Here is a 22,805-nt window from a genome sequence, read left to right on the forward strand (position 1 = left end):
TAGAGCAATCAACAGCTGATGCAGCAGCTTTCCCATGTTCATCACAATGCATTGTAGCACAGCTTCAAGTTGAGTGTGTGCTCTGTACAACATCCCATCTTCCACACGCAAGATTGTACCTGGGGATAGGGTTTTCTGTGTTAAAGTGAAGGCTTTTTATGGTAGATCTAATGTCCTTGTTAAACTAGGACTTTTTGAGTTTGCAAAGTTCTCACAAAATTTTTGCATGTATAAATGGGAGGGGAAAGGAGGGCCATTTGCAATAGATCTCTTTATTCACCATTGTTCTGTCCCACTTGAGGCACAAATCTTTCATTTATGTGAAATGAGCTTCTAACAGCAGGGTCCAGTTGCCTTGGGCCCATGTAAGGCAGAAGTGGGCTTCTAAGCTTTCCCACACTATTCCTGATGAGAGGTCCTTTGGCCATTTACAGCTTAGCTGTTCAAGTTTTATGACTGCAAATAGCAGTTGTTGCATTACTGCTTGTGACGGATCTGGGTATGTGTGTTCATACATCAAATTGTGTTTGTCCTGAGAGGAAGTTCCCTGTTGGGTACTTGTCTCTCTCAGTTGTTGAAAGTCTACTGATAGCTGTGTCCAGGCAGGCTAGGATTCTTGGAGGAGCCTCTGTCCTCTGTCACCCTCTTCAATATGTGGAAAAAATGAGAAAGTTGCTGAGTGGTGTTTCCCTTTCTGGCCTTGCTTAACTGTAGTTCTGTTTGTGGACAGGACTGAGGAAGTCCAGCCTCCTTTCATCTGAAGATGTGGCAAAGAACAAAGGCTCAAAGATATCTATTGTGTGTTTGTTTGTTTGTTTTTGTTTTGTTTTTTGTTTTGTTTTCCTGCAGGAATATGGAATTAATAAGGAGGAGAAACTGGAGATTGCTATTGGCTTTTGTCTTCCTCTCATTAAAAAGATCCAGTTGGACCTACAGAGAACCCATGAAGATGAGTCTGTCAACAAACTACATCCTTTGTAAGGACTGTGCTGCATGCTGTTATTGGTGGGGAGGGCCAGCTTTGGAGCAGCGTGTGGGAGCCATGCAGAAGAGTGTACTGGTGTGTGAGGAGGCACTGAACACACACTGCTCCCTCCTGGTGTGTCCTTTGGTTTGTCTGATGCTCCTTGAAGTGGAAGGGAAATGGAAAGGCACATTGAGACTGCTGAGAGTGAGCCAAGGTGCCAAAGAAGCTTAAACCGATTGTAGCTGGATGGTGGTACCTTCATTCCTGTCTCTGCAAGGGGCAAGTGCTAGATTGATGTAGGCACTTCTGCCTGTCTGTGTGTCTACCACAAAACTTGCTGCTTCTGTGCCTAATGCTCACTCTGCTTGTTCTGTTCCTGCGTCTCTTTGACAGTTCCCAGTGTACGATTTTCTTGTTAAGTAAACAGAAATGGTGCTGTATGATAGATGTTAATACACTGGCAGACTGTGAGTAACATGGGGCTAAACGTTTTTTTTAGGTACTCAAGAGGAGTTTTGTCACCAGGTCGCCATGTTCGGACACGGTTATACTTCACCAGTGAGAGCCACGTGCACTCTCTGCTCAGCATCTTCCGCTATGGGGGGCTCCTGGATGTAAGTGTTCCAGCAGTGCTCACAGAGTAAGCCTCCCCGCTTTTTCTCAGTAGCCCTTTCCAAGGTAGACAGTGTTTGTAGGTTGCCCCTTTAGGCAGTGTTCCCAGTAATGATGTGCATCAGTGGCCTCTGGCCTACTCCATTTCTGCTGTGTTTGCATGTTCCAGCTTCCTGCCTTTCTGGCATGTAGGAGGATTGGTCTTCCTCTTTCCTGACACTGCCTGCCTTACTTGTGCAGAGGCATGTTTTCTCCAAAAGTTCTCCTGTTGATTTTAGATGAGTCTAGACCACTTGCCTGTGTAGGAAGATAGCAATATGAGGCAGCGGTGATGCAGAGAATTTCTTCCTGCCTCCTTCAGCTCTTTATATAAAAAGTTATGCAGTCACTGTTATGTAGTGTTTTTCGGTCAATTCTAAGTCAAGAAAATCAGTTTGCTTACAGAAAAATTGACTTGGGGTTGCAAATGCATAGGGCGTGTTCTGTACCAGAGGGACAGATGACAGAGTTTTAGGGGACTAACTCATCCAATCCAGCCTCTTCCTGGGCTCTCATAATCTACTTCCTGAAGGAATCATCATGCAGACCCTGAGAAAAGCTCTGCTTTAGACTATGATTTATTTACCTGCTTTTAAGCATGATGTTCTCAAAAGCCTTGAGAGTTTGGGGTTGTTTAGCAGGTGTGATTTCTGATGTCTTTGGAAGCTACCTATATCTGCGGGCAGCCATCATGCAAGTACCTCTGTATTACTTGCTCACTCTGTAAGATGCTGCTTTATTCCCCACTCAAGTGTCAGAGGATGCCGTCTTGCCAGTATAAGAATGTTAAGCTGCATCTTAGTTCATATGTACCAATGGGGTTCATTTCATGTCCATCAAGGTGGTGGGACACTCCACAGCAGCACGAGTGGCACTTTAGGTATGCCCAATCCCTAGCAGTGCTAGGAAACAATTATGGATGGGCTGCCCTGCCTTGTGGAGCCCAAGGGTCCAGCGTGGCTCTGTAGACATCATTCAGCATTGTGTACAAGCAGCTTTACTCAGTCCTTTATTTACCAGTTCATTCCTTGTGCTTTTCTGTGATTTCTCTAAGATACTCATTCTGTAGAACACTGAGAATGACTGTGTTTGGGTACTGCTGTGGGTTATGCTTTTCTTCAGTCAGCATGGCATAGGGGGCTTGCATCTGGATGTGCTCAGAACTGCACGTGGATTGTATGGGTAGCTGTAGTATCCCTCTATGCAATTGCTCCTTACTGTAAGCATCCTGCCCTCATTGCAAGGTCATCTCTCTTCATGCAAGTTAAGCAAGATGTTTTTGTCCTGACAATGCTGTTACCTTGTGGAGAGGCGAAGTCTCTCAGACCCATTTCACTGAATGCTGCAAGGTGTCTGCTGTTGCTTATTCCATGCGACTGTTTATGTGTATATATCAGGAGAACAAAGACCAGCAGTGGAAGAGAGCCATGGACTATTTGAGTGCTATCTCAGAGCTGAACTACATGACCCAGATTGTTATCATGCTCTACGAGGACAACAACAAGGTGAGGGATATAGCTGTAGGACAAAATCCTTCCTGCCATGATGCAAGGCACAGTCCCCTGAGAGATGTGTTCAGCTGGGAAGTTTGTGACCTGAGCTCTCTCACCTTGTAAATAATGATGGATGGATCATTTACACAACCGCTGGTTTTTATTTTTAGGTGAGAGGAAGTGACCCAGTTAATGTTTGTTACATGTAAGCAGAATGCTATCCTGATCGGTAACACCAAACTCACGTAATTGATACTAGCTATTTTAAAGCATGTCCTAAAGCAAAATCATTTGGTGTTTCTTACTATTAATTACAAATGAACAGTAAGAAAAACAAAATAAAATCAAATTATAATTGACAGTTTATTCAGAATATTTCTAGAAAATGTCCATAAATCCCACATTCATAAACTTCTTTTATTTAACTGAACAGAAATAGACTGATATAGTTAGGGAAGTATATACTGATATCTTCAGGAAGTTAAGATAATCACTTAGAAAAACAGATGGAATATGGAAGGTGACAGTGATGTCCATAAATAATTTTGACACTGAATTGTACGTACTGAATCCCAGGTTTGGTGACCTGTACTGCAGGAGGTCGTAGTGGGTGAGGGGAGCAGTCCTTTTCTGTAAGCTTTAGAATTAGAATTTTGTATTCAGAGAGCTGATGTGGGATTTTAATGGTAGAATAGAGATCTTGAGTGGTGTAAGTCTGTTAGTGAATTGAGATGATGAAACTTGGGGTTTTCATTAGTGCCAGATCCTGTAAAAGCTCTGGCTACCTTTTAAATATATATATATATATATAAATAAATATATATATGTTTTTTTATAAGTTATATATATATATAAGTTTTAAATGAATATGAGAGACAGTTACTTAAATCTTGGAGTAACTTGACGAAAGTTATAGGAGGGAACCCATCTCTCCCTGTGCCAGTAAGTTCTGATTTTGCAACAGGAATGGATCAGAAGGGGCTATGCTTTAGGTTTGTATATATACATATAGCCTGATGCTGTTTTGGTCTTCTGGTGGCTGTTGTCACAAAATAACAACAGTTTGAATGCCTCAGCTTTGTGCTAATAAGGGCTGTCCTTTTGGATGAGACAAACCTAGAGACAGTATGTTTGTGGTTCCTTGTTGCTTCTGCCTTTCTTCCAAAAGGATGCGCTTGGGATGCGTGCTGCACCAGCATGGTGGGCTGACCTAAGTCCAGATCATGGCCTGTGCTGACAGTGGGATTCATTTTTATTCGTTTATTTATTCCCTGTCACTTGTGTTCACAGGACCCATCTTCAGAAGAGCGTTTCCATGTGGAGCTGCATTTCAGCCCTGGTGTGAAAGGCTGTGAGGAAGACAGAAATGTCCCCACGGGATTTGGCTTTCGGCCTGCATCAGCAGAGGTGAGCACGTTGTCCTAGACAAGAGTGACACTGTGGCCTGCATGCTGGGGACATGGTGAGCATGGATCTGTCAGACCCCATGCGGCTCTGCTGGGCCCTGCTGCAGTTCGGTCTCCAGCAGCATGTTCTCCTCTGGCCTTTAGTCTTGTGCCTGAGGACTCTAAGTGGGTTATGTTCTCTGCCTAACTTCGTGGGCTTTTCAGGACAGTCTTTGTGTAAGGAGAAAGCGGAATGCTATATCTCACTGAGCTTAGCAGAGCTGGAGATATGAGCCTAGAGTAAATGCCCTGAGCAGTGCCTGGAGCTGTCAGTGTTTCCTACTGCAGAATGAGGACAAAAAAACAGACCAAGGCAGCCTGGAGGACCTCTCCAAAGAGAAGGGCATTGATGATCCAAATCGTGCACAGCAAATGTCTCCGCAGCCCTCTGAGCCGATCAGCATTCAGCGAAGATCACCATTGATCAGGAACCGGAAGACAGGGTCCATGGAGGTAATAGTGCAACGGTCTGTCTAGGTTCTTCTAGTGAAGGTCTTTTGCCTAGTTTTAGTTTCCTGAGATTCCTCTTAACATGCCAGAGTTTGAGTTGATTCTGTGGATTGATTTGGGGATGGAATTTGAACAGGGATTTTTTTGAAAGCTGACCTACCAAACTCCTCACTGAAGAAATAGGGAATTGATGAGGAAGAGCAAGTAAGGAAATGCTTGAAAAACACAAGTATATTTAGAATACATGCTCTGTAGAGGCATTCATGTTCCAGCCACCAGATTGCTCACAACCTGTTCACCTTGCCATATTGTTATCTTTGTGTTCCCTTAGATTCCAGCCTTTGCATCTCACAGTTCAGCTCCCCATTTCTTGTTCCTGTTTCCTATGTGTGGTCTCGTGCAAATCAGAGGTCCCTGCTAACTGGCGGGTTTATTAGAGTATTTAATCTGTCATAGGGTTTAGAACTGTCAGTCTCTGATCTGCTAAAGCAACAGAGATCGATTTTATTGATCTTACTACTCTCTTTCATGGCTATTTGTATGCCATAAGGCTAGCTTCACAGTCAGCAGGTAGCTGACACCTTCAGGGTGTTTCATGGGCATTTTGTGTATCTATTTTCTGAGCCAGTGAAAGCAGAAAGTTAGGGCTTGAGATGTTTGTTAGCTGTCTTCTATCTCTGTGTCATTTGTGGTGTAATCTTTGTCTGCAGTACGCGGGGGCTCTTCGTAGTGAGCGCATGCTATATTTAAGGGGACATACTTTTCTGCTGCTTAAGAAGGAACTGTATGTCCCAGTGTTTCCAACAAGAATTTTGGGATACGAGGAGCTTAGTACAGGAATCCCTTCATACTTCTGAAATCTATACTGTTCCATAACCCAACACAAACCTGAAATTAAAATTGAGCACACACTGTCACAAGCTTAGCATACAAGTACCTGTATGCTTCTTGAAAATTGTGATTTTAAGGAAGAGACACTTTACTTTTTATGGGTGTATAAAGGCTTTTGACATCAGTGGGTAACTTAGGGCATGACACTAACTATACTATCTCTTTTTGCAGGTGCTTTCTGAATCTTCTTCCAAATCAGGAGGTTATCGCCTCTTCAGCACTTACTCAAGGCAGTCTTCTGAGATGAAGCAAAGTGGCTTAGGTACTGTACTTGACCTATACTCAGCCTGCTCACCTGTACCTCTGTATTTTTGCGTGCATCTGTCTGTCCCTTCCCATATACATCTGGCTTAAGTTCCTTGTATGTCTGTGTATGTGTGTTTTCTCTTCTTGTAGTGTTACTGCCTAGACTGCTATAAAGGCTATCTTATTGTAATGCCTTTTGTGTATGATCTTCTCCTTCAGTTTTTAGCAACAGAAGATGCACCTGTCATCCTTTATAGCACGAAACAACAGAGCAAGCTGTGTACTTAGAGACTGGACTTCTGCTTCTGTGTTGCTATCATTTGTTATACCGTTTTTAACCTTAGTAGGAAGGGGTGATCTCACGTGAGAACTAGTATGCTTTGTGTTCTGAAGAACGGTAATTTACAAACAAAGCTGCTCTTCATGTAAGACTATTTTATTTCTACCTTTGTTTCATAAAGAACTCTTGTATGGAACAGCTCTGTCATCTGCTGCAGTGTTTTGACAGCTTCAGTTGAGATAGGATCCACTGGTTAGCTGTTCTTTGCATGGTAGCCAGTGGCAGAAAATATTTTGGGGCAGTTGGTATTCTCCATGTGTCCTTGAGGATACCATTCCCTGCCAACCTCAGCTAAACTATGTGTTAATAGTGGAATTTTTTCCTGAAATATTCTCGCTAAAGCAAGATCTGTTTGGAAGATGAATAGCAGTCTTTGGTGCCATGAGGTTTAAAGTAGCTGAGAAACCTAGATCCTGAAGATGACTAATAAGCACCAGGAGGTGGAAGTGCCCAAGTTATGCTCACTTTCTTTTTCTTTAAAGCCATTTTTTACATTTTGGCTTTGAGGCATGGCCATAGATTTCCTTGCAGAAGTTCTGATTTACAAGTTCTTTTCCCTGTTGTGTGGGCATCCTGCAGCCAAGGGTTTTCTGAAAGGCCTAATCTTTTTTTTTTTTTGGTCACTTTTGAATGATTTGCTTCTTTGGAAACTAATTCTTGCCAAGTTAATTGAATTTTCTTTGGAATAATAAGGAAATATCCATGGAGTCTGCAACCTATAGCTCCACCCAGTTGGAAAAGTCTAAGAAGTAATGCTGATGCATATTATTTTCTTAAAAGCATAATAACCTTGGCCATAGTGGTTTTTGAGTGTGATATATCTACTGCCTTTCACAGACCACCTGCAGGATTAAGGAAGCTATAATAGACTGCCTTGATTAGGCTTGAAGAAACCTGTGGTTAATCTGTGAATCCATGTGAATTAATATGAGAATTTCTAAGATAGCAATCTCTCAATGAAGGACATCTGTTTGAAGAATGAATACATCAAATGCAACGTGCAAACTGTCTTCGCTGTTTGGATTTCTGAGTGCCAGGAGGCATGTGTTCTGGAAAGCAGATTTTACAGCATAGATATTATACCATTTTTGAGGTTTCTGAGGAATGTCTGTTTTGGGGATAGAGAAGACTACTGCTATACCGGACTATTGCAGAGGACTACTTTTCCTTGACAACAAAATTTAAAATGTGATCCCTTCAGGTTTAATACCAGGTTCTTGCCTGACTTGCCTTGCAGGAAAGCCTTTGCTGATCACTTCCAACTGTGAAGCTCTGCAGAGGCAAAACTTTGGGTAGGAATTGAGAGACCAGATCTGTGACAGGAGATACAGCTGGATACTCAGTTCAGTCTGTAGAGACTTGCAGCTGCATGCAAAGAAGGGTTGAGCAGAAGAGACTTGTGGTGCAACGCCAGCTTGCACGATCTCTGGTTATTAGGATGTCTGTTTCTGTGAAGTTCTCTCAGCCTGAGAACTGTTGAAAAGAATGGTGCCTCTTTACTTTTAAAAGTCAAGCTCTTCAAGGATTATTCCTGCTTATTTTGTAGAAATCTAATTTCTTCCCCCTTTGTGATCTGAAATGCTCTCTCTCGGAGAAAGAATACAGAACTCATGTGAGCTTGAACTTTGGCTTTAATACTTGTCTCAGCAGCTGTGCTATGAGGTGGTTCATTCAGATGCTACCGCTGTTTCTGAGCTTTTCTGAAGCTGAGCTTACTCTCCTGTTGCCTGACCTTGTCAGTGTCTGGCTATTTATCTCTGAGGGAACATTTGCATCTCTTCTGGTATAACCTTATATGTTGAGGCATACAGGAAAGGGGAGCAGGGCAGAGCTCCTAGAATAGCCCTGTTGCCATACCTGCTAGAATTCTGTCTTTAGAGTATTTTAAAAGAAGCCTTAAAATGGCTGTTTGGAAAAGGGGAGAGCAGCAGCTTGCTTTGTCTTTGCAGTGTGATGCTTTGGAGTATGCCTCATTTTTCTGGGCAGGAGCAAGTGCATCATTATGGATTGTCTGCAGTATTGTGCATGCTTCTGGTTTGAGAAGCCTAGGGATCTTTCAATGCCTTTCTTCACTTGCAAGAACACTGAAATGGGATAAAATCTCTCCTTGCTGTTTGAGTAAGAGGTGGTTTATTGCTGGTGGGGGTGACAGCCTTGTTCTGAGACTTCCTCTCCCATAGGGAAACAGGGGATGTCCATTTTTAAACATCTGAAACATTGAATAGACATCTGAAAATTAAATATACAAAAATAATCCAGTACACACTGCTGTTTCTGGCAAGTGTTGCTACATCTTAAAACCAATTTGCTAGTATACCATTATGTTTTTAGGATGTGTGTTTGTTTGTTTACTTTGGTTACAGTGAACTCCTAGAGTTTATTCATAGACAATTGCTGTCATCCACAGTCATCCTTGTAAATTCTATTCAGGTTTAAGGGTGCGTACAGAGTGCTTTTTCTACTGTAGAAGAACAGAACCACTGGGGTATTCCTAGCTTAATGATTATTGACTCAAGATTGCACAAGATAGTAAGTGATAAAAATATTCTGTTACATTTTTATTTGCTGGTAAATGAGTCTTGTTTTTGATGTTGTTTGTTTTAAACCATAGAAGAATGACTGAACATCACGCTGGCTGTCACTTGACAAAATTTTGTTTGCTTTCTGACAGATTCCAGTTCATGCTGAGTCACTACTGAACTTCACTTTAAGGCATTAGGAGAAAATTTTCTAAGACACGTGTATCAGTCACCCTGCAGGCAAGAGTTCTTTGCCTGTTTGTCGAAGGACATGTACGTGCTAGTCTGTCATGCTGGAAAAGCTATCAGCAGTGATATGGTGGAGTAGCTTAGGTTCAGTGCATATGAGAACTCTTTATCATCCTCCACTGTTCCAAGAAGCAGGTGATGTCAGCTGAGACTGAGCTTACACAGGAATAACTCAAAGCTCAGGATCTGTTTTTTTTTTTTTTTTTTTTTTCTCCGGAGGCTCCAGCTAAAAAGCAGTTTTGTAGGAAAAGGGCTGGCATCGTCATAGGCAACGAATGGACACTAGGCAGCAGTGCACCCTTCCACCAGAGGAAGACAATGGCTTGTTTTCTCTGCTGGGTTAACAGGACTGCAGCAGGCAGGCCGAGGGAGCTGTTTTTTCTTCTCTGTTCAGCATCTGTGAGACTGTGTCTGAAGTACTGCTGTCCTGTCCTGAGCTCCCTAGTGCAAGAAGGGCATGGACACAGCAGGCTTATATAAGTCCAATACAGGGCAGTGGAGGTGGGTGGGAGCTGGAGTGTGCAGTTGATGAGGAGAAGCTGAGAGAGCTGGGCTTGTGCGGTCTTTGGGTCAGAAGCTGAATGGAGGATGGAGACCTTAATGTTGTTCAGCCACCTAAATGGGAGGTTACAGAGAATACAGAGACAGACTCTTCTCCAAGGCACATGGTGATAGAATGAGAACCAACAGGCAGAAGCTGCAGCATGGGAAATTCCAGTTAGCTAGGAGGAGCACAGTTTTCACAAATGCACCAAATATTGGAACAGGGGCCTTGACAGGTGGTGAAATCTCCTTCCTTGGAGGTATGCAAAACTTGACTGGACAAACCCTAGCAAGCTGATCCAAGTTGGTCTTGCTAGGGGGATTGGGAAAGAAGCTTCCAAAGGTTCCTTCCAACTTAAATTGTGCTGTATTTTAGAACCAAGAGCTGCTTGCAATATAAGCAGGGTCTTTTTAACAGTAGTAACAGTTGCATTGTTCCACATAAATGCTAGAAGACAGTATGTCAGGTTTTTCATCCTGGCAGACAGGATGGAGCAAGATCAACCTGCTTGTTTCTGGAAGCAATGTAAGTGGGAGTAATGTTGTTTTTTAGTAGTTGGTATTCTCAGTACAGACTGTAGTATTAAGACAGTTTAACAGAGAATTCATAGACAATCAGTGGTTTGTCTGGCCCATAAGAAGTTTTTTTTTTTTCTTCTCATGGACAATTGCTTTCCTTGGTCAAAAGAGTTCTGTTTCTAATGCCCAGCAGTTCCTTAAATATCACATAAAGTCAAGTTGCTGTAAAAAATGCTGTACTTCACAGAAGCAAACACCAGCACTTTCCAAAGCCACTGGTCTTAGGTTGCCCTCCTGTGCTTGAGACCATTTTGAACACCTTATTTGTTGCCACAGGTTATGCAAATCTCCACACTGTGTGGGCATCTGGTGCTTTGTGGATGTAGATCGTGGAACACTTGGACCCACTCGGGAGTCAAAGCATGACCAAGTGGATGTGAAATATCATCTGGGCAGCAGCTTGAGAAAGAAAATTCTCTGGTCGTATTGCTTTCCTTACTGCTTGACAGAGCAATTAATCTCCATTTACAGCAACAGATTAAACACATTGAAATTTATTAGATGTAGACAACCCTTTCTCCTTCTCAGTGCCCTGCAGAAGAAGGATCTTCCAGAGAAAGGACAGGAGAGCAGAGAAACAAAGGCCTGTGACATGAACATCAGTGATTTGCATCCTCGCTTTTCTGATATGAATACTTAGTTTTGCTGACTGGCAGATGTCAAGATGTTTTTCCTAGACCAGGACAGAAGAGCCAGAGGGAAATAAACCACTGGAAGGAGTTAGGAACTTTCCTGGAGCTGAGTATTGGGCCTACCTCATGTGCATTTGTCGCTGGTGAATTGAGAATGGGGTTTACTGCCTCCCCGCACTCCCCCAGCATCAATTTCTTCCTGAGATGCCTGTGAAGTAGGCAGTTTATTCCTCATTCTTCGACTAACCCTGCTTTTCTGTAGTTGCATGTGGTGGAGATGTAATACTAACACCTTCCATGCCTTTCCAGGGTCACAATGCACCGGCCTGTTTAGCACCACTGTGCTGGGAGGCTCCTCCAGTGCCCCCAACCTCCAGGACTACGCACGCAGCCATGGCAAAAAGTTTGCCAGCAGCCTGACATACAAAGACGGTATGTGTGTTCTCTGTGCAGCAGGTTAATTTGTGGACTTTGGTGTCTCAGGATACTACTAAAGCAGAGACTTAGACCATTAAGAAGAGTGACACGGTTGAATGTGTATATTCGCCGCATCTACCCTAATGCATTTTGTCATATCCCAAGAAAACATGAACCCTGCTAGGACAAGACAGGAGCTGACATTGTGTGAGGAGTTTTATGCTGATGTATGGTAATGCTGGTGTATGGGTCGTGCTGGTGTCTGATTTTGCTCTCGTATTTTAATACTGCTTGCTGTTGTGGAGGAAGGATTATTGGTCCGGATAGGAAATAGGTTTGTCCTGGTACTGAAATCCAGCACGTCAAATCGTTTTGCTTTTCTTGGTGATCTTCCTGATGTTAAGCCAATGTTTTCATGCGACAGTAATGCTCAACCTACAGAAGATGGGGCCATCCCAAAGGCAGTGTGATGTGCTGGGTGGGATAAGATGAGTGCTGGAGTCCCCATCTGTGCGCTGGGCACACAGAAGAGTCTGAGAGAACTGTCAGAATGCAAGTGTAGTAGGTGTGATATGCTTGTGGTAAGTGGGATGCTTGGACAAAATACTGCAAAAGGACTGTAAGGTCTAGTTATTGTGACTAGTTTGTACTGCTGTATAGTTCAGGAAGACAGTCTGGTAAAATGTATTTGGGCCATTAGTATAAATGTTGCTCAGTGTGCATGGATGAAGGGGTGTTGCCAGCTGAGGACTGATCTGCAGTTAGTGCATTATGTATTGAGAAGCAGAGAGTCTGTTTCTACTTTCAAGGAAATTGGAGCACAGGAAAAGGCTGAGGTATCCTGAAGGAGTTGTAGGGATGTAATGCATTAGTGCAAGTGTTCTTTATGATCCCAGTAAGAAGGTCGTTCAGACTCTGTAAAGTATTGATTAGAACAGATTAGGTGATGAATTGATTGAGAGCAGCCCTGCAGAGAAGGACCTGGGGAAGGCTGATGGATTCAAAACTGAACGTGAGCCTACAATGTGCACTTGCTATCCAGAAAGCCAAACATATCCTCATAAAGATCATTGTAACCAGATGATCTTTAAGGGCCCATTCCAACCCAAACCATTCTATGGTTTTGTATTCTATGATCTAGTTCCATTCCCCCTGCTATGGGCAGGGACACCTCCCACTAGACCAGGTTGCCCAAAGCCCCATCCAGCCTGGCCTTGAACACTTTCAGGGATGAGGCATCCACAATATCCATAAAAAGAAGCATGGCCAGCAGGTCAAGGGAGGTGATTCTCTCCTGTTGTGGTTTAACCCCAATAGGCAGCCAAGCCCCACACAGCTGCACGTTCACTTCCCTGCAGTGAGATGGGCAAAAGAATTGAAAAGGTAAAAGTGAGAAAGCTCAGGGGTTGAGATAAAGACAGTCTAATAGGTAAAGCAAAAGCTGTGCCCGCAAACAAAGCAAAATAAATAATTCATTCACTGCTTCCCATCAACAGGCAGATGTTCAGCCATTTCCAGGAAAGCAGGACTCCGTTATGGGTAACAGTTTCTTGGGAAGACAAACAGCATAACTTGAAACATTCCCCCTTCCTCCTTCTTTTCCCAGCTTTTATTGCCGAACATGATGGCATATCATTTGGAATATCCCTTTGGACACTTGGGGTCAGCTGTCTTGGTGTGTCCCTTCCCAGCTTCTTCTGTACCCCCAGCCTACTGGCTGGTGGGGCAGGTGAGAAACAGAAAAGACCCTGACGCTGTGTAGGCACTGCTCAGCAACAAGTATGAAATCGGTGTGTTATCAGGACTGTTTCTGTCACAAATCCAAAACATGGCACCATACGAGCTACTATGAAGAAAATTATCTCTATCCCAGCCAAAACCAGGACATCCCTTTCTATTCTGCCCTCATGAGACCCTACCTGGAGTACTGTTCTGGGGTCCCCAGCACAAGAAAGACATGGACTTGTTAGAGCAGGTCCAGAGGAGGGCCATGAAAGTCATCAGAGGTTTGGACACCTCTCCTGTGAAGACAGGCTGAGAGAGTTGGAGTGGTTCAGCCTGGAGAAGAGAAGAAGGCTCTGGAGAGACATGATTGTGGCCTTTCAATATATAAACAATGCTTATAAGAAAGAGAGAGACTTTTTTTAATAAGGAAGAACTTTTTTGCAACTAATGTGGTGAGACACTGGAACAGGTTGTTGAGAGAAGCTGCAGATGCCCCATCACTGGAGGTGTTCAAAGTCAGGTTGGACAGGGCGTTGAGCAACCTGATACAGTGAAAGATGTCCCTGTCTATTGCAGGGGGCTTGGACTAGATCTTTAAGGGTCCTTTCCAACCAAAACCATTGGTCAAAAGTAACACAGGAAGGGAGAGAGGACAGATGATCTTATATGTCCCTTCAGGTACTGCAAACACTGAGTTATGCAGCATTGGGCAAGCCTCTCCATGGATGGGGTCTGCACAGTGTGCTGTGCCTTGGTTGGAAATCCATCCAGTACTTCACAACTCGGGTTTCCCAGCATTTGAATGGACTATTATTTGTTGCTGTGTCTGAGTGCCTTTCTTACTGGGATCACAATGAACACAACACCCGCATGTGACGAGCTGGGGAGATAACTAAGGTTATAATTTGTGGCATCGGGGAAAACAGGAGATTGATTCATTTGGATTTTTGTTCAGTTCTGAGGCAAGGAAAATGGCCTAGCAAATCAGGGTGTAAAGATGTTATCCAATGCACAGACCTGTTGGAACCCCCTGAATACTGTTGTATTGAGACCATTAGGTACGCCAGCTTTCTGTGCTGTTTTGCAGAGTGTAAGAGAAAACACTAGTTGCTTTTCACCTCTTTAGGGAGCTCCCTAGCAAACAACAGGCTGTGTGATAGAGGCAAGGAGGATGAACTGGAAGGATTTTTTAAACCCTGCTGCACAAGCCTGAGTGCTGGCTACCTGTGGATCCCAGAATAAGCTCATGGTGTTTGGCACAAGACGGATATGGATACCAAGAAAGCCACTTGAAAAGGCCAGCTAGGGCTCTGGCTGATTTTCTTCCACAACTGTGCAAGCATTGTGGGCTGAAGGCAGTACTGATTCTCAGGGAAATCTGTCAGACTGCTTGCTCTGTGCTCAGCTGGGAACAGGACAGATTCTGCTCAGTCCTGGTGCAGCACTGCCTTTCTCCATAGGCTGTGTAGTGGGACTGTGCCTGCAACCGGCTACTTGCAGTCAAGGTCCACAGCAGACACCTACTGCTTTAGCCTAAATTCTGCAACAAGGTTTCTGTGTGCTTAGATGCAGCTGTGCACTCAAGTACTTAAAAGTCAGACTTACTTAACTAATATGTGACTAACATAATGCAGAATTATTCATCTTGATGGTGCATTTCATTTTTCATATTTCATAGTGTGCTATGGCACCCTGTGCTACAAGTGCCCTGCCACAATAATAAGAAGAAGTTGGGGGGGTTGGAAAAACAAATAGGAGTTGGACATTTATCTTCTGGGGAAGGTGGTTTGGAATGTGAAATAAGCCCTTAATCTGTTTGTTCTGCTCAAACAAGTACCAATGAAATGATGAACATCGGCATTTAAAACAAACATCACTAGAACTGACTGCAGTAAGTGACATAGCAGCTACTGCAGTCTCTCGGGAGTACACTTGTATCAAGGCTTTTTTCGCAGTCAGGCTAATAATCTTTAAAAAGTCTTCAGATTCTGAAGCATGTCTTTGCATGAACTCTGACAATTTTTCATGATTGTGATGCTTCAGGATATGATACATGGCTTATAGCACTTCATCAAAGACTTGCTCAAGTGAAGTTTAAGTGGCCCTTATGTCTTTTTGCTTGGGACTGAAAAGAGGGTTAAGCAAGACCTCAGTGGAGAGTTGTGTCCCAAGCTCAGGTTGAGGGAAGGTCCGCTGATGGTGATGCTTTGAAGTTGGTTTGTCTGAAGCCAGTGGTCCCGTAGCCTGTGTTGCAGCACCATTGAAATTGATGTCCTGATAAAGGACTGGTGTCCTGGGCAAGATTGAGGTGGTTACTAGCTGACTGACTGCAGCACCAGGACTCAGACACTTCTCAGAGGATGCACTTGTAGGGAAGCTTTGCCATCTAACTGTTGAGTTTAAAGAGGAAAAAAAAAACAATTTGTAGGGCTATTACGTTGCAAAGAGAAATTGCAGCAACCTTTAGAGTTGTTTTAAATATATTATGTGGGCAAGTCAGTTGGTGTAAATAGAGAAATACAACGTGGGGTGTGGCAGCATAAATTGGTAAGTCCCCTAACCTTGGTGTACAGTGATAGGCATACAGACTAGGTGGAATGGATGCATGAAACATGAAATAGAAATGACATCCTCAGTTCCTAAATAGTAGCAAAAGATATAATTGGCTGGGCTCTCACACCAAGTCATACATACAGGTGGTCTAGACCATTCTTTCCCATGATAGGCTGGGGGAAGAGTGACTGGAAAGCTGCCTGGCGGAGCTGTGTGCTCAGGTGGCCAAGAAGGCCAACAGCATCCTGGCTTGTATCAGAAATAGTGTGGCCAGCAGGGCTAGGGAAGTGATTGTTCCTCTCTACTCAGCTCTGGCGAGTCCACACTTTGAATACTGTGTTCAGTTTTGGGCCCTTCACTACAAGAGGGGTGTGCCCAGAGAAGGGCAGCGAAGCTGCTGAAGGGTCTAGAGAACAAGTCTTATGAGTAGCAGCTGAGGGAGCTGGGGTTGTTCAGCCTAGAGAAAAGGAGGCTCAGGGAGAGACCTTATCATGCTCTACAGTTACCTTGAAGGAGGCTATAGCGAGGTGGGGAATGGTCTCTTCTCCCAGACACCAAGTGATAATACAAGAGGAAATGGCCTTTAGTTGTGCCAGGGGAGGTTTGGGTTGGATATTAAGAAAAATTTCTTCACTGAGAGGGTTGTGAAGTATTGGAACAGACTGCCCAAGGAAGTAGTTGAGCCACCATCCCTGGAGGTCTTCAAAAAAAAACCATGTAGAAGTAGTGCTTAGCGACATGGTTTAACGGTGATCTTGGTAGTTCTAGGTTAAAGGTTTGACTGGGTGATCTTAGAAGTCTTTTCCAACCTAAATGATTCTGTGATAGCCAAGGAATTCCCAGAGTGGGAATAAACCGAAGTTTTCATCCTTTTGGGTTTTTGTTTTTTTTGAGCATATGGAGAGTAATCCGTGTGTTTTAAAACTCAACTGTTTGTGCCCCATTAGATGCACAGAGCCTATCCTTGCACTCACTGTCTTTCTGATGTTTGATTTCTGTAAGAGACCTTGGTCTGATTTGCTCCATGGCTCTAAGAGAAGCCTGAGGACCAGTGTGACAAGTGTATCCCAAAACGTCTTCCGTATCGAAATGCTTTGAGCAACAGAACTGCAGAGGCATGCCTTCATGGGTGTTCTGTTTGTTCCCTAATTAGTTAGTTGATTAAGCTTTTAAATTCTCAAATAGCTGTGTTTAACTTGCATTAAGAGGATGTTTTGAGCTGCTCTTTCCAGTGCCACAGCTTTTCAGTTCCTCTGAAGGTTCCGCGTGTTTTCCTTGGGCAGGGGTGAATTCTGAGGACTATGGTTCCAGGTTTTCAGGGTATTCTGTAGTGCTGCTGATTGCTTGGTAATGTGCTTTTGTAGTTGCAAGCATGGCCTACTTGCCTCTTTCACTGGACTGAGCCTGGCTTTCCATCAAGATGGCTGGAAGTGTGGTGGGAAGGAGTGTGACTGAGGAGTTTATAGGGAGCCACTGGTAGGACAGTGCAAGGAAAGTGGAGAGCTGACAGTGTCCAAGGAACCTCAGAGCTTCAGTCAAACCTGTGGGCAGAAAATGCCTGGGGTGCTACAGTAATGCCAGTGGAAGCATGTGTTACGGGGGTCAAGCCAGAAGGTGAACTTGAAAGGGTAGTTGCAAGCATATGAAGGCTGGGGGATCCTTAGAGGTAGGCTGTTAACTGAGATGATCTGTTTTTATTTCCTCAGAGCTCTTGTCTATGCCAGCCGTAAAACGATTTTCTGTGTCGTTTGCAAAGCATCCGACTAATGGTACGTTTGCTTCCTTGATTTGACGTTCCCTCACACTTCTAACCCCGTGCTCACATTCAGTTCTCCTCTCTGCACATGCTCTCCTTTCAGCCACCTTGTGTTTTTTTGCCTGTCTGTGTACCTGGTGTCCAAACATGCTTCACCTTTCCCCATTGTCTCATTGTGACTAACTTGTTCACTCATCTGCTGTTACTGCACAATGGTTCCTGTGCTGTTTGTGGGAGATCTGTCAGGCTGCTTTCCCTCCCAGGCATTTGTGTGAAAAAGCAACAGCAGTGGCTTTGTGAAGGGACTCCTAAAGCAGCCTTAATTCCACTGCTGATGTTAAGGCCTTCTCTTGTGCTGCCTTGCAGGGGGTGGAGAGAATGCTCTTGGATTTGAGGGTGTGTGGGGATATCTACTCCATATCCTAAAAGCACTGCATCTTAGGTCTTCAGTTTCTACAGAGCGGTTCTTAAGGATCAAAACAAGGATAGCCTGGAGCTACACGTGTCACCTTGAAAAGTGCAGTCTGCGTGCGAGAGCAGGAGGTGCTTGCAGCATTCCCTCTGCACATTGTATTCCTTAGCACAGTGGTCTTAGGAGGCCATGAAGTTACTGGTACCCCTATTTGCAAACTTGTTTGTTATGGTGGTCCCTTGGTTACTCCAAGCATGGTGGTGCTGGTGGGAGTAGTCTCACCTTTCCTGATGACATTATCCTGGAAATGGTGTCTCTCCAGAAGTTTCATCTGCTGATGGTGTACAGTGCTGGCTTGGGCCTGGCGTCATCCCAAACTAGGAGGGGATCAGCAACGTGCCACGCAGGGTGATGTGACCATATTCACTCCTGTTGTGCTAGTAGCTATGAAGAGGCTTGGTAAGGAAAGATATCTGACTGTGCTTATATTTACTCACCATCTCTGCTTCATATTGGTAGTAACCTAACACCTGAACTGTGAGTCTTTTGAGATTAAAGACCACTACATGGGTTGTAGCAGATGCCTTGAGCTACTGTTTATTATAGCTTACACTTAAACTTTTGAAAAGGTTTGTTTCATAGCACCACTCCTACCCATACCTCATGGCTCCTGCTGTTGAGACGAGTTAGATCCAAAGCACATCACTGAATGATACCAGGTTAAGTATTTCTGTCTTAAGTGGTCATGGCTGCTTCTGGAATCTTGTTGCTTAGTAAATATGAAGAAATTCTGCTCTCTGTGATCTGGAAGATGAAGGGAAGTCTAGAAGACTGTTACAAAGACCAAAGTTCTGGGAAAGATGAAAGAGGAAGGGATGACTAACTGTGGCTTTGTTTCACATATCTAAAGGGAACCTATTTTCTCTTTGCTTGATTTTGTTTTTCCTAGAGTGGCCAACTGCTCAATTTGTATGTGTGGAAATCATCTGAGAAAACGTGGTGTATGTCAGCAGGATGTGTCATTCTATCTTGCCAACAAAACTTGTACCAAGTACCAGTCTTTTCCAAGCCACAGTGTAAAGCACCTGCCCCCTACAAAAATACAATAAAACGAAACTGGGCATCAGATTTTCTTAAGAACCCAATGAATATTTCTAATGGTAAAGTGATTCTTAATCAAGAAGACAAAGACAGAGGTCCAGCAGGTCTGAACTTGAAGTTAAGCATCTTTGGTCTACACGTAACACTGTTTTTAACTGCAAGGACATTTAGCTGCATGAACCACTTGCCTGAGGACGCAAAAGTTATTCGTAGTCCTAAATCTTTTTTGTTGTTTTGTTTTGTTTTGTTTTCTTAAGAGCTGCCTCAACTTGGTGAGATGGGATGGGGGAACTAGAGCCGTGGCCAAGCACGGTTTCAAGCCAGATGTTATATGACCTGATCTCATGAGTCTTGGGAGCACAATATGAGTCCTGAGGCTGCACAGATGGAGAAGACAGGCCTGTAGGCTAGTATCTTGACTGCCATACAATAGCAAGGACATCACAAAAGATTGCACAGGGCTGTTTTGAGAGTCTAGAGAGGGAAGGTCAGCACTTCTGTTTTTCTACACACACTAACAATATGTTCTCAGTCAAGCCCTGCTGTCCCCACAGTGTATCTTGCACAGCCTCCAGTCATTTGGTGCCAGGTCATTTGTTCTCTTCCATGTGCTGAAGTGACTGGCTGCATTTGGATGCAGGACTTTGTGCTTTGTTGGCAGTCTGGAGTTCTTGTCTCCTCTGGGAGGGTGAGTCTGGGCCTGTCTTTCTTATACTGCTGAACCTGAACTGTATTGGACTTGGAATATGTCGTGGAATTTATTCATTTGTCAGACTTTCACTTAAAAAGGTGAAGCCTTGCTGTTCTGCTTGTGGTGGGACTGCCCATGTGCTGCAGTTGTGTTTGGCAGAGGCTAGGCCAGGTGGGAGTCTGCCCTGCTGCATTAAGATTTGGGGTATGTAGCACTGAGGGTATTCCTGGTCTGCTTACTGTGGGAGGGACTGGGCTGCAGAGTGCGATGAGGGTCGTCTCCCATGCAGCAGCCCCAGTGCTGGCAGCTCCGCTCCATTCCCCACATCTCTACATTTTTTCTGTTTCTCAGCTGCGCCTCCCCACTCCTCTCACTCTTTATGGCCCCCTTTCCTCCAGATGCGTTTGAGCACCACCACGTTGCCCAGTTGCTGCGCCGTTTTTCCTCTGACTATGCCACGAGCCGGAACATCTCGCTGGATGCCACTCTAGCCCATCACCTCCAGCAGTGCTCCTACCACCTGCGCCTCTTCAGGAGCTGGCTGATCTCAGGGCAGGATGACTTGGAGTGTCTTTACGGTACTGCACGCTGCAGCTGCCTTGGTCCCGTGCTCTTGTAGCTGAGTAGGGACCACTGTCTGCTTGGAAATGCAAAGTATGCTTTGCTTCTAAAAAAGGAAAGCCTTTCCCTCACTGCATCCCTTAAATCTCTGGGTGGCTGTTGCAGCAAGGCGTGTGGGCTGTTGCACCCAGCAGTTTTGGAGCTTTAGGAAGTTGCCTTTTCATGTGGAGCCGGTGCTCTTTGTGCAGCTCTAACTCTGCTCTTTCCATCCTAGGCAATTATTCATTGCCTCCTTCCTTTAGCCAGGGTAAGCCCATAAGCTTTCTTCAAGTAAAATGCTGTGCTTCTACCAGTGTGATGCCCTGCTGACATGATATGCCTGTCCAGGTCTCAGCAGGGGGCTCCTTGGTGTCCCATTATTAGTGGAGGAACCAAAATGAATAAGAGTGTGGGAAGAAGGATTAAGGGTGCACTGCAGCTGCTCACATGCAGAGTGAACTTGCTGTGGAAATTCAGGGAAAGTGACTGCTTGTGGGACTGTGTTACTTATAGAGAGACCAAGTTAAGCTAGAGTAGACACTGAGCCTCTGTTTGTCTGCATTGCATGGCATCTGTTCTGCCTGTTAGGATGTTTGCAGCGTGTCATGTGTCTGGTGGGAAGATGTAGGTGATTTCAGTATTGAATCCAGATGTTATAAATCAAAGTCTGCTACTGTTTCTTGGGTGTTTGTCAGCATCTAGCATGGGTGGGAAGTCTGATGCGTTGACGTCTCCCTGCTCCTGAGAAAAGTAAAAAGATTCATCTCTGAGAGGGGCAGCTAGCTAGGGCTGGCTGTTAATGTTCACCCTGCACCATAAAACCTGCTTGGTGCATGTGGCTTGCTGAGCTGTGTGGTGTGATGCATGGACTTCCTTTTTCATTCAGACCCATAGGTGGAAGGAGTAGGGTAGACGTAGTATAGCTTTTCATGTAGTGAAGCACCAGGATCAAGCAATTTTCAGAGCCTGGAAAAGAGTTTTTCATATTTGGTCTATTTTTTTCTTGATATGGCCCTTTCTGTAAAGTAGGCAATTTGGAGATGGCAGTTGCTTTTCATCTATAATTAGGACAATCCTTGGTCTCCTAGCAACAAATACTAAAGAGGATCAGAACTGCTTGAAGGGATGAAATGCTGGAACAAAGCAGACTGTTCCAAAGCCAAAGCTGAGTTTCCCCTGCTGCAGATCTCGACCATCTCCTGTGAGCTCCTGGAGAGAGAGGAAATGAACTCAGCGCTTTGGGCAGTGACACTCCAAATATTGCAGCCTGATGCTGGGTTGTGCCACCTATCCTAATGCAGCCAAGCTATGAGCTATGCGCATCAACATAGTAGCTTTCCTATGTGGAAATTAGATCTCTGCGCTCATCAAGTTCTTTTTTTCTGCTGTTTTCCCAGTCTGACTGTCATCCAGCCCACAGTTAATTAACATGTTTGGAATTCCTGCTGGGGTTCTTCCTTGAGAAGTTTCTCCTGTCTCTGTAGCTGACAGTCCTACTTCCCCCCTTTGTAAAAACTATGTACTCCTATCAACTTTTTCTCATCTCTCAACTGTACTTCTGTCCACACAAAAAAATTAAAAGATGTAAACAGGGAGTTGAAAGTGTGTTGCTAGCATCTGTGGTTGGAGAGATCAGTGGTGAAGCCTTGAAGCGATTGGTCTGGGAACATGTGCTCATCTAGTTAGGAAAAGGAAGAGTGTGAAGTGAGTTTGTGTTGGTAATGAATTACAGCGGTAGTAAGGGCAAAGGTCAGCTGTGAAGAAGCACAGAAGGACCATGTGATAATGAGTGACTGGGCAGTAAAACAGCAGGTGATGTTCACTCTAAATTTAGAATAACAGGGGGAAACTGACCCAAATTCATACGTAAAATGATGGGCTCAGAGCTAACCATCACCACCAGGAAGGATATGGAAAAGGTAGAAAGTCTGGGAAGAGTGATTTTGATAGTAGTCTGGGTGGTCTGGAGAGGGGTGGTAGGGATCTGCAGTTCAGTCTCTGCTCCAGTACAAGAACTATGAGGTTTCTAATAGACTAAGTAGGAGGCATATCATACAGAAGTGATTTTTTTTCTTACACAGAGTGGAACTCCTCACAGCACTGCATGGGGGTGTTAAAAGCTTAACTGAGTTTAAGGGGAGACTGGAGAATGTTGTGGAAGAGACACGTCAGGTTCAGAACAGTTCTGAGCTGCAGGTCTCTGGAGGTTGGGGGAGTGCTTGGGGAAGGAGTTGCTACGTGCTGTCGTGTCATACTGCCATCGTGAATATCCACTTCTGGCACTGTGGGCAGAGAGATGCTGAACTAGAATAGACATTCAGGCTGACTGCACAGGCTTAAATTTAGAAAGGCTGCTTAGCAGAAGTCCTTCATGTACGTATGTACATGAAAAATGTATTTCATGTATGTATTATGTACACATATATAAACACATACAGATATACATGCCGTATTGAAGCTCCCCAACACAGTAAAGCTTGACTGACCAGGCATTTGGAGGGGGAACTTGCTGAGTGTGCTTTCTCCCATCCCCTTCAGAATCTGT

General features: G+C 44.3%; 1 protein-coding gene across 11 annotated transcripts in view; it reads left to right on the forward strand.

Annotated features, from left to right (window-relative positions):
- The window catches only part of PPIP5K1 (diphosphoinositol pentakisphosphate kinase 1), a 52,708-nt gene that overhangs the window by 21,841 nt on the left and 8,062 nt on the right, over positions 1 to 22,805 (forward strand). For 6 of the 11 annotated variants that reach the window (XM_080551652.1, XM_080551651.1, XM_080551650.1 and 3 more), the window contains 9 exons: positions 850 to 977; positions 1,467 to 1,581; positions 3,016 to 3,123; positions 4,402 to 4,518; positions 4,845 to 5,009; positions 6,069 to 6,159; positions 11,315 to 11,437; positions 17,407 to 17,469; positions 20,059 to 20,238. In XM_080551652.1, coding sequence (XP_080407778.1) covers positions 850 to 977; positions 1,467 to 1,581; positions 3,016 to 3,123; positions 4,402 to 4,518; positions 4,845 to 5,009; positions 6,069 to 6,159; positions 11,315 to 11,437; positions 17,407 to 17,469; positions 20,059 to 20,238 — 1,090 coding nt within the window. The remainder of the gene's footprint in view (positions 1 to 849; positions 978 to 1,466; positions 1,582 to 3,015; positions 3,124 to 4,401; positions 4,519 to 4,844; positions 5,010 to 6,068; positions 6,160 to 11,314; positions 11,438 to 17,406; positions 17,470 to 20,058; positions 20,239 to 22,805) is intronic. The other 5 variants (XM_080551656.1, XM_080551655.1, XM_080551658.1 and 2 more) reach the window with 3 other exon arrangements.

This window comes from Anser brachyrhynchus, assembly GCF_964034855.1.
Source record: "Anser brachyrhynchus genome assembly, chromosome: 11".
In the NCBI taxonomy this organism is placed as follows: Eukaryota; Metazoa; Chordata; class Aves; order Anseriformes; family Anatidae; genus Anser; species Anser brachyrhynchus.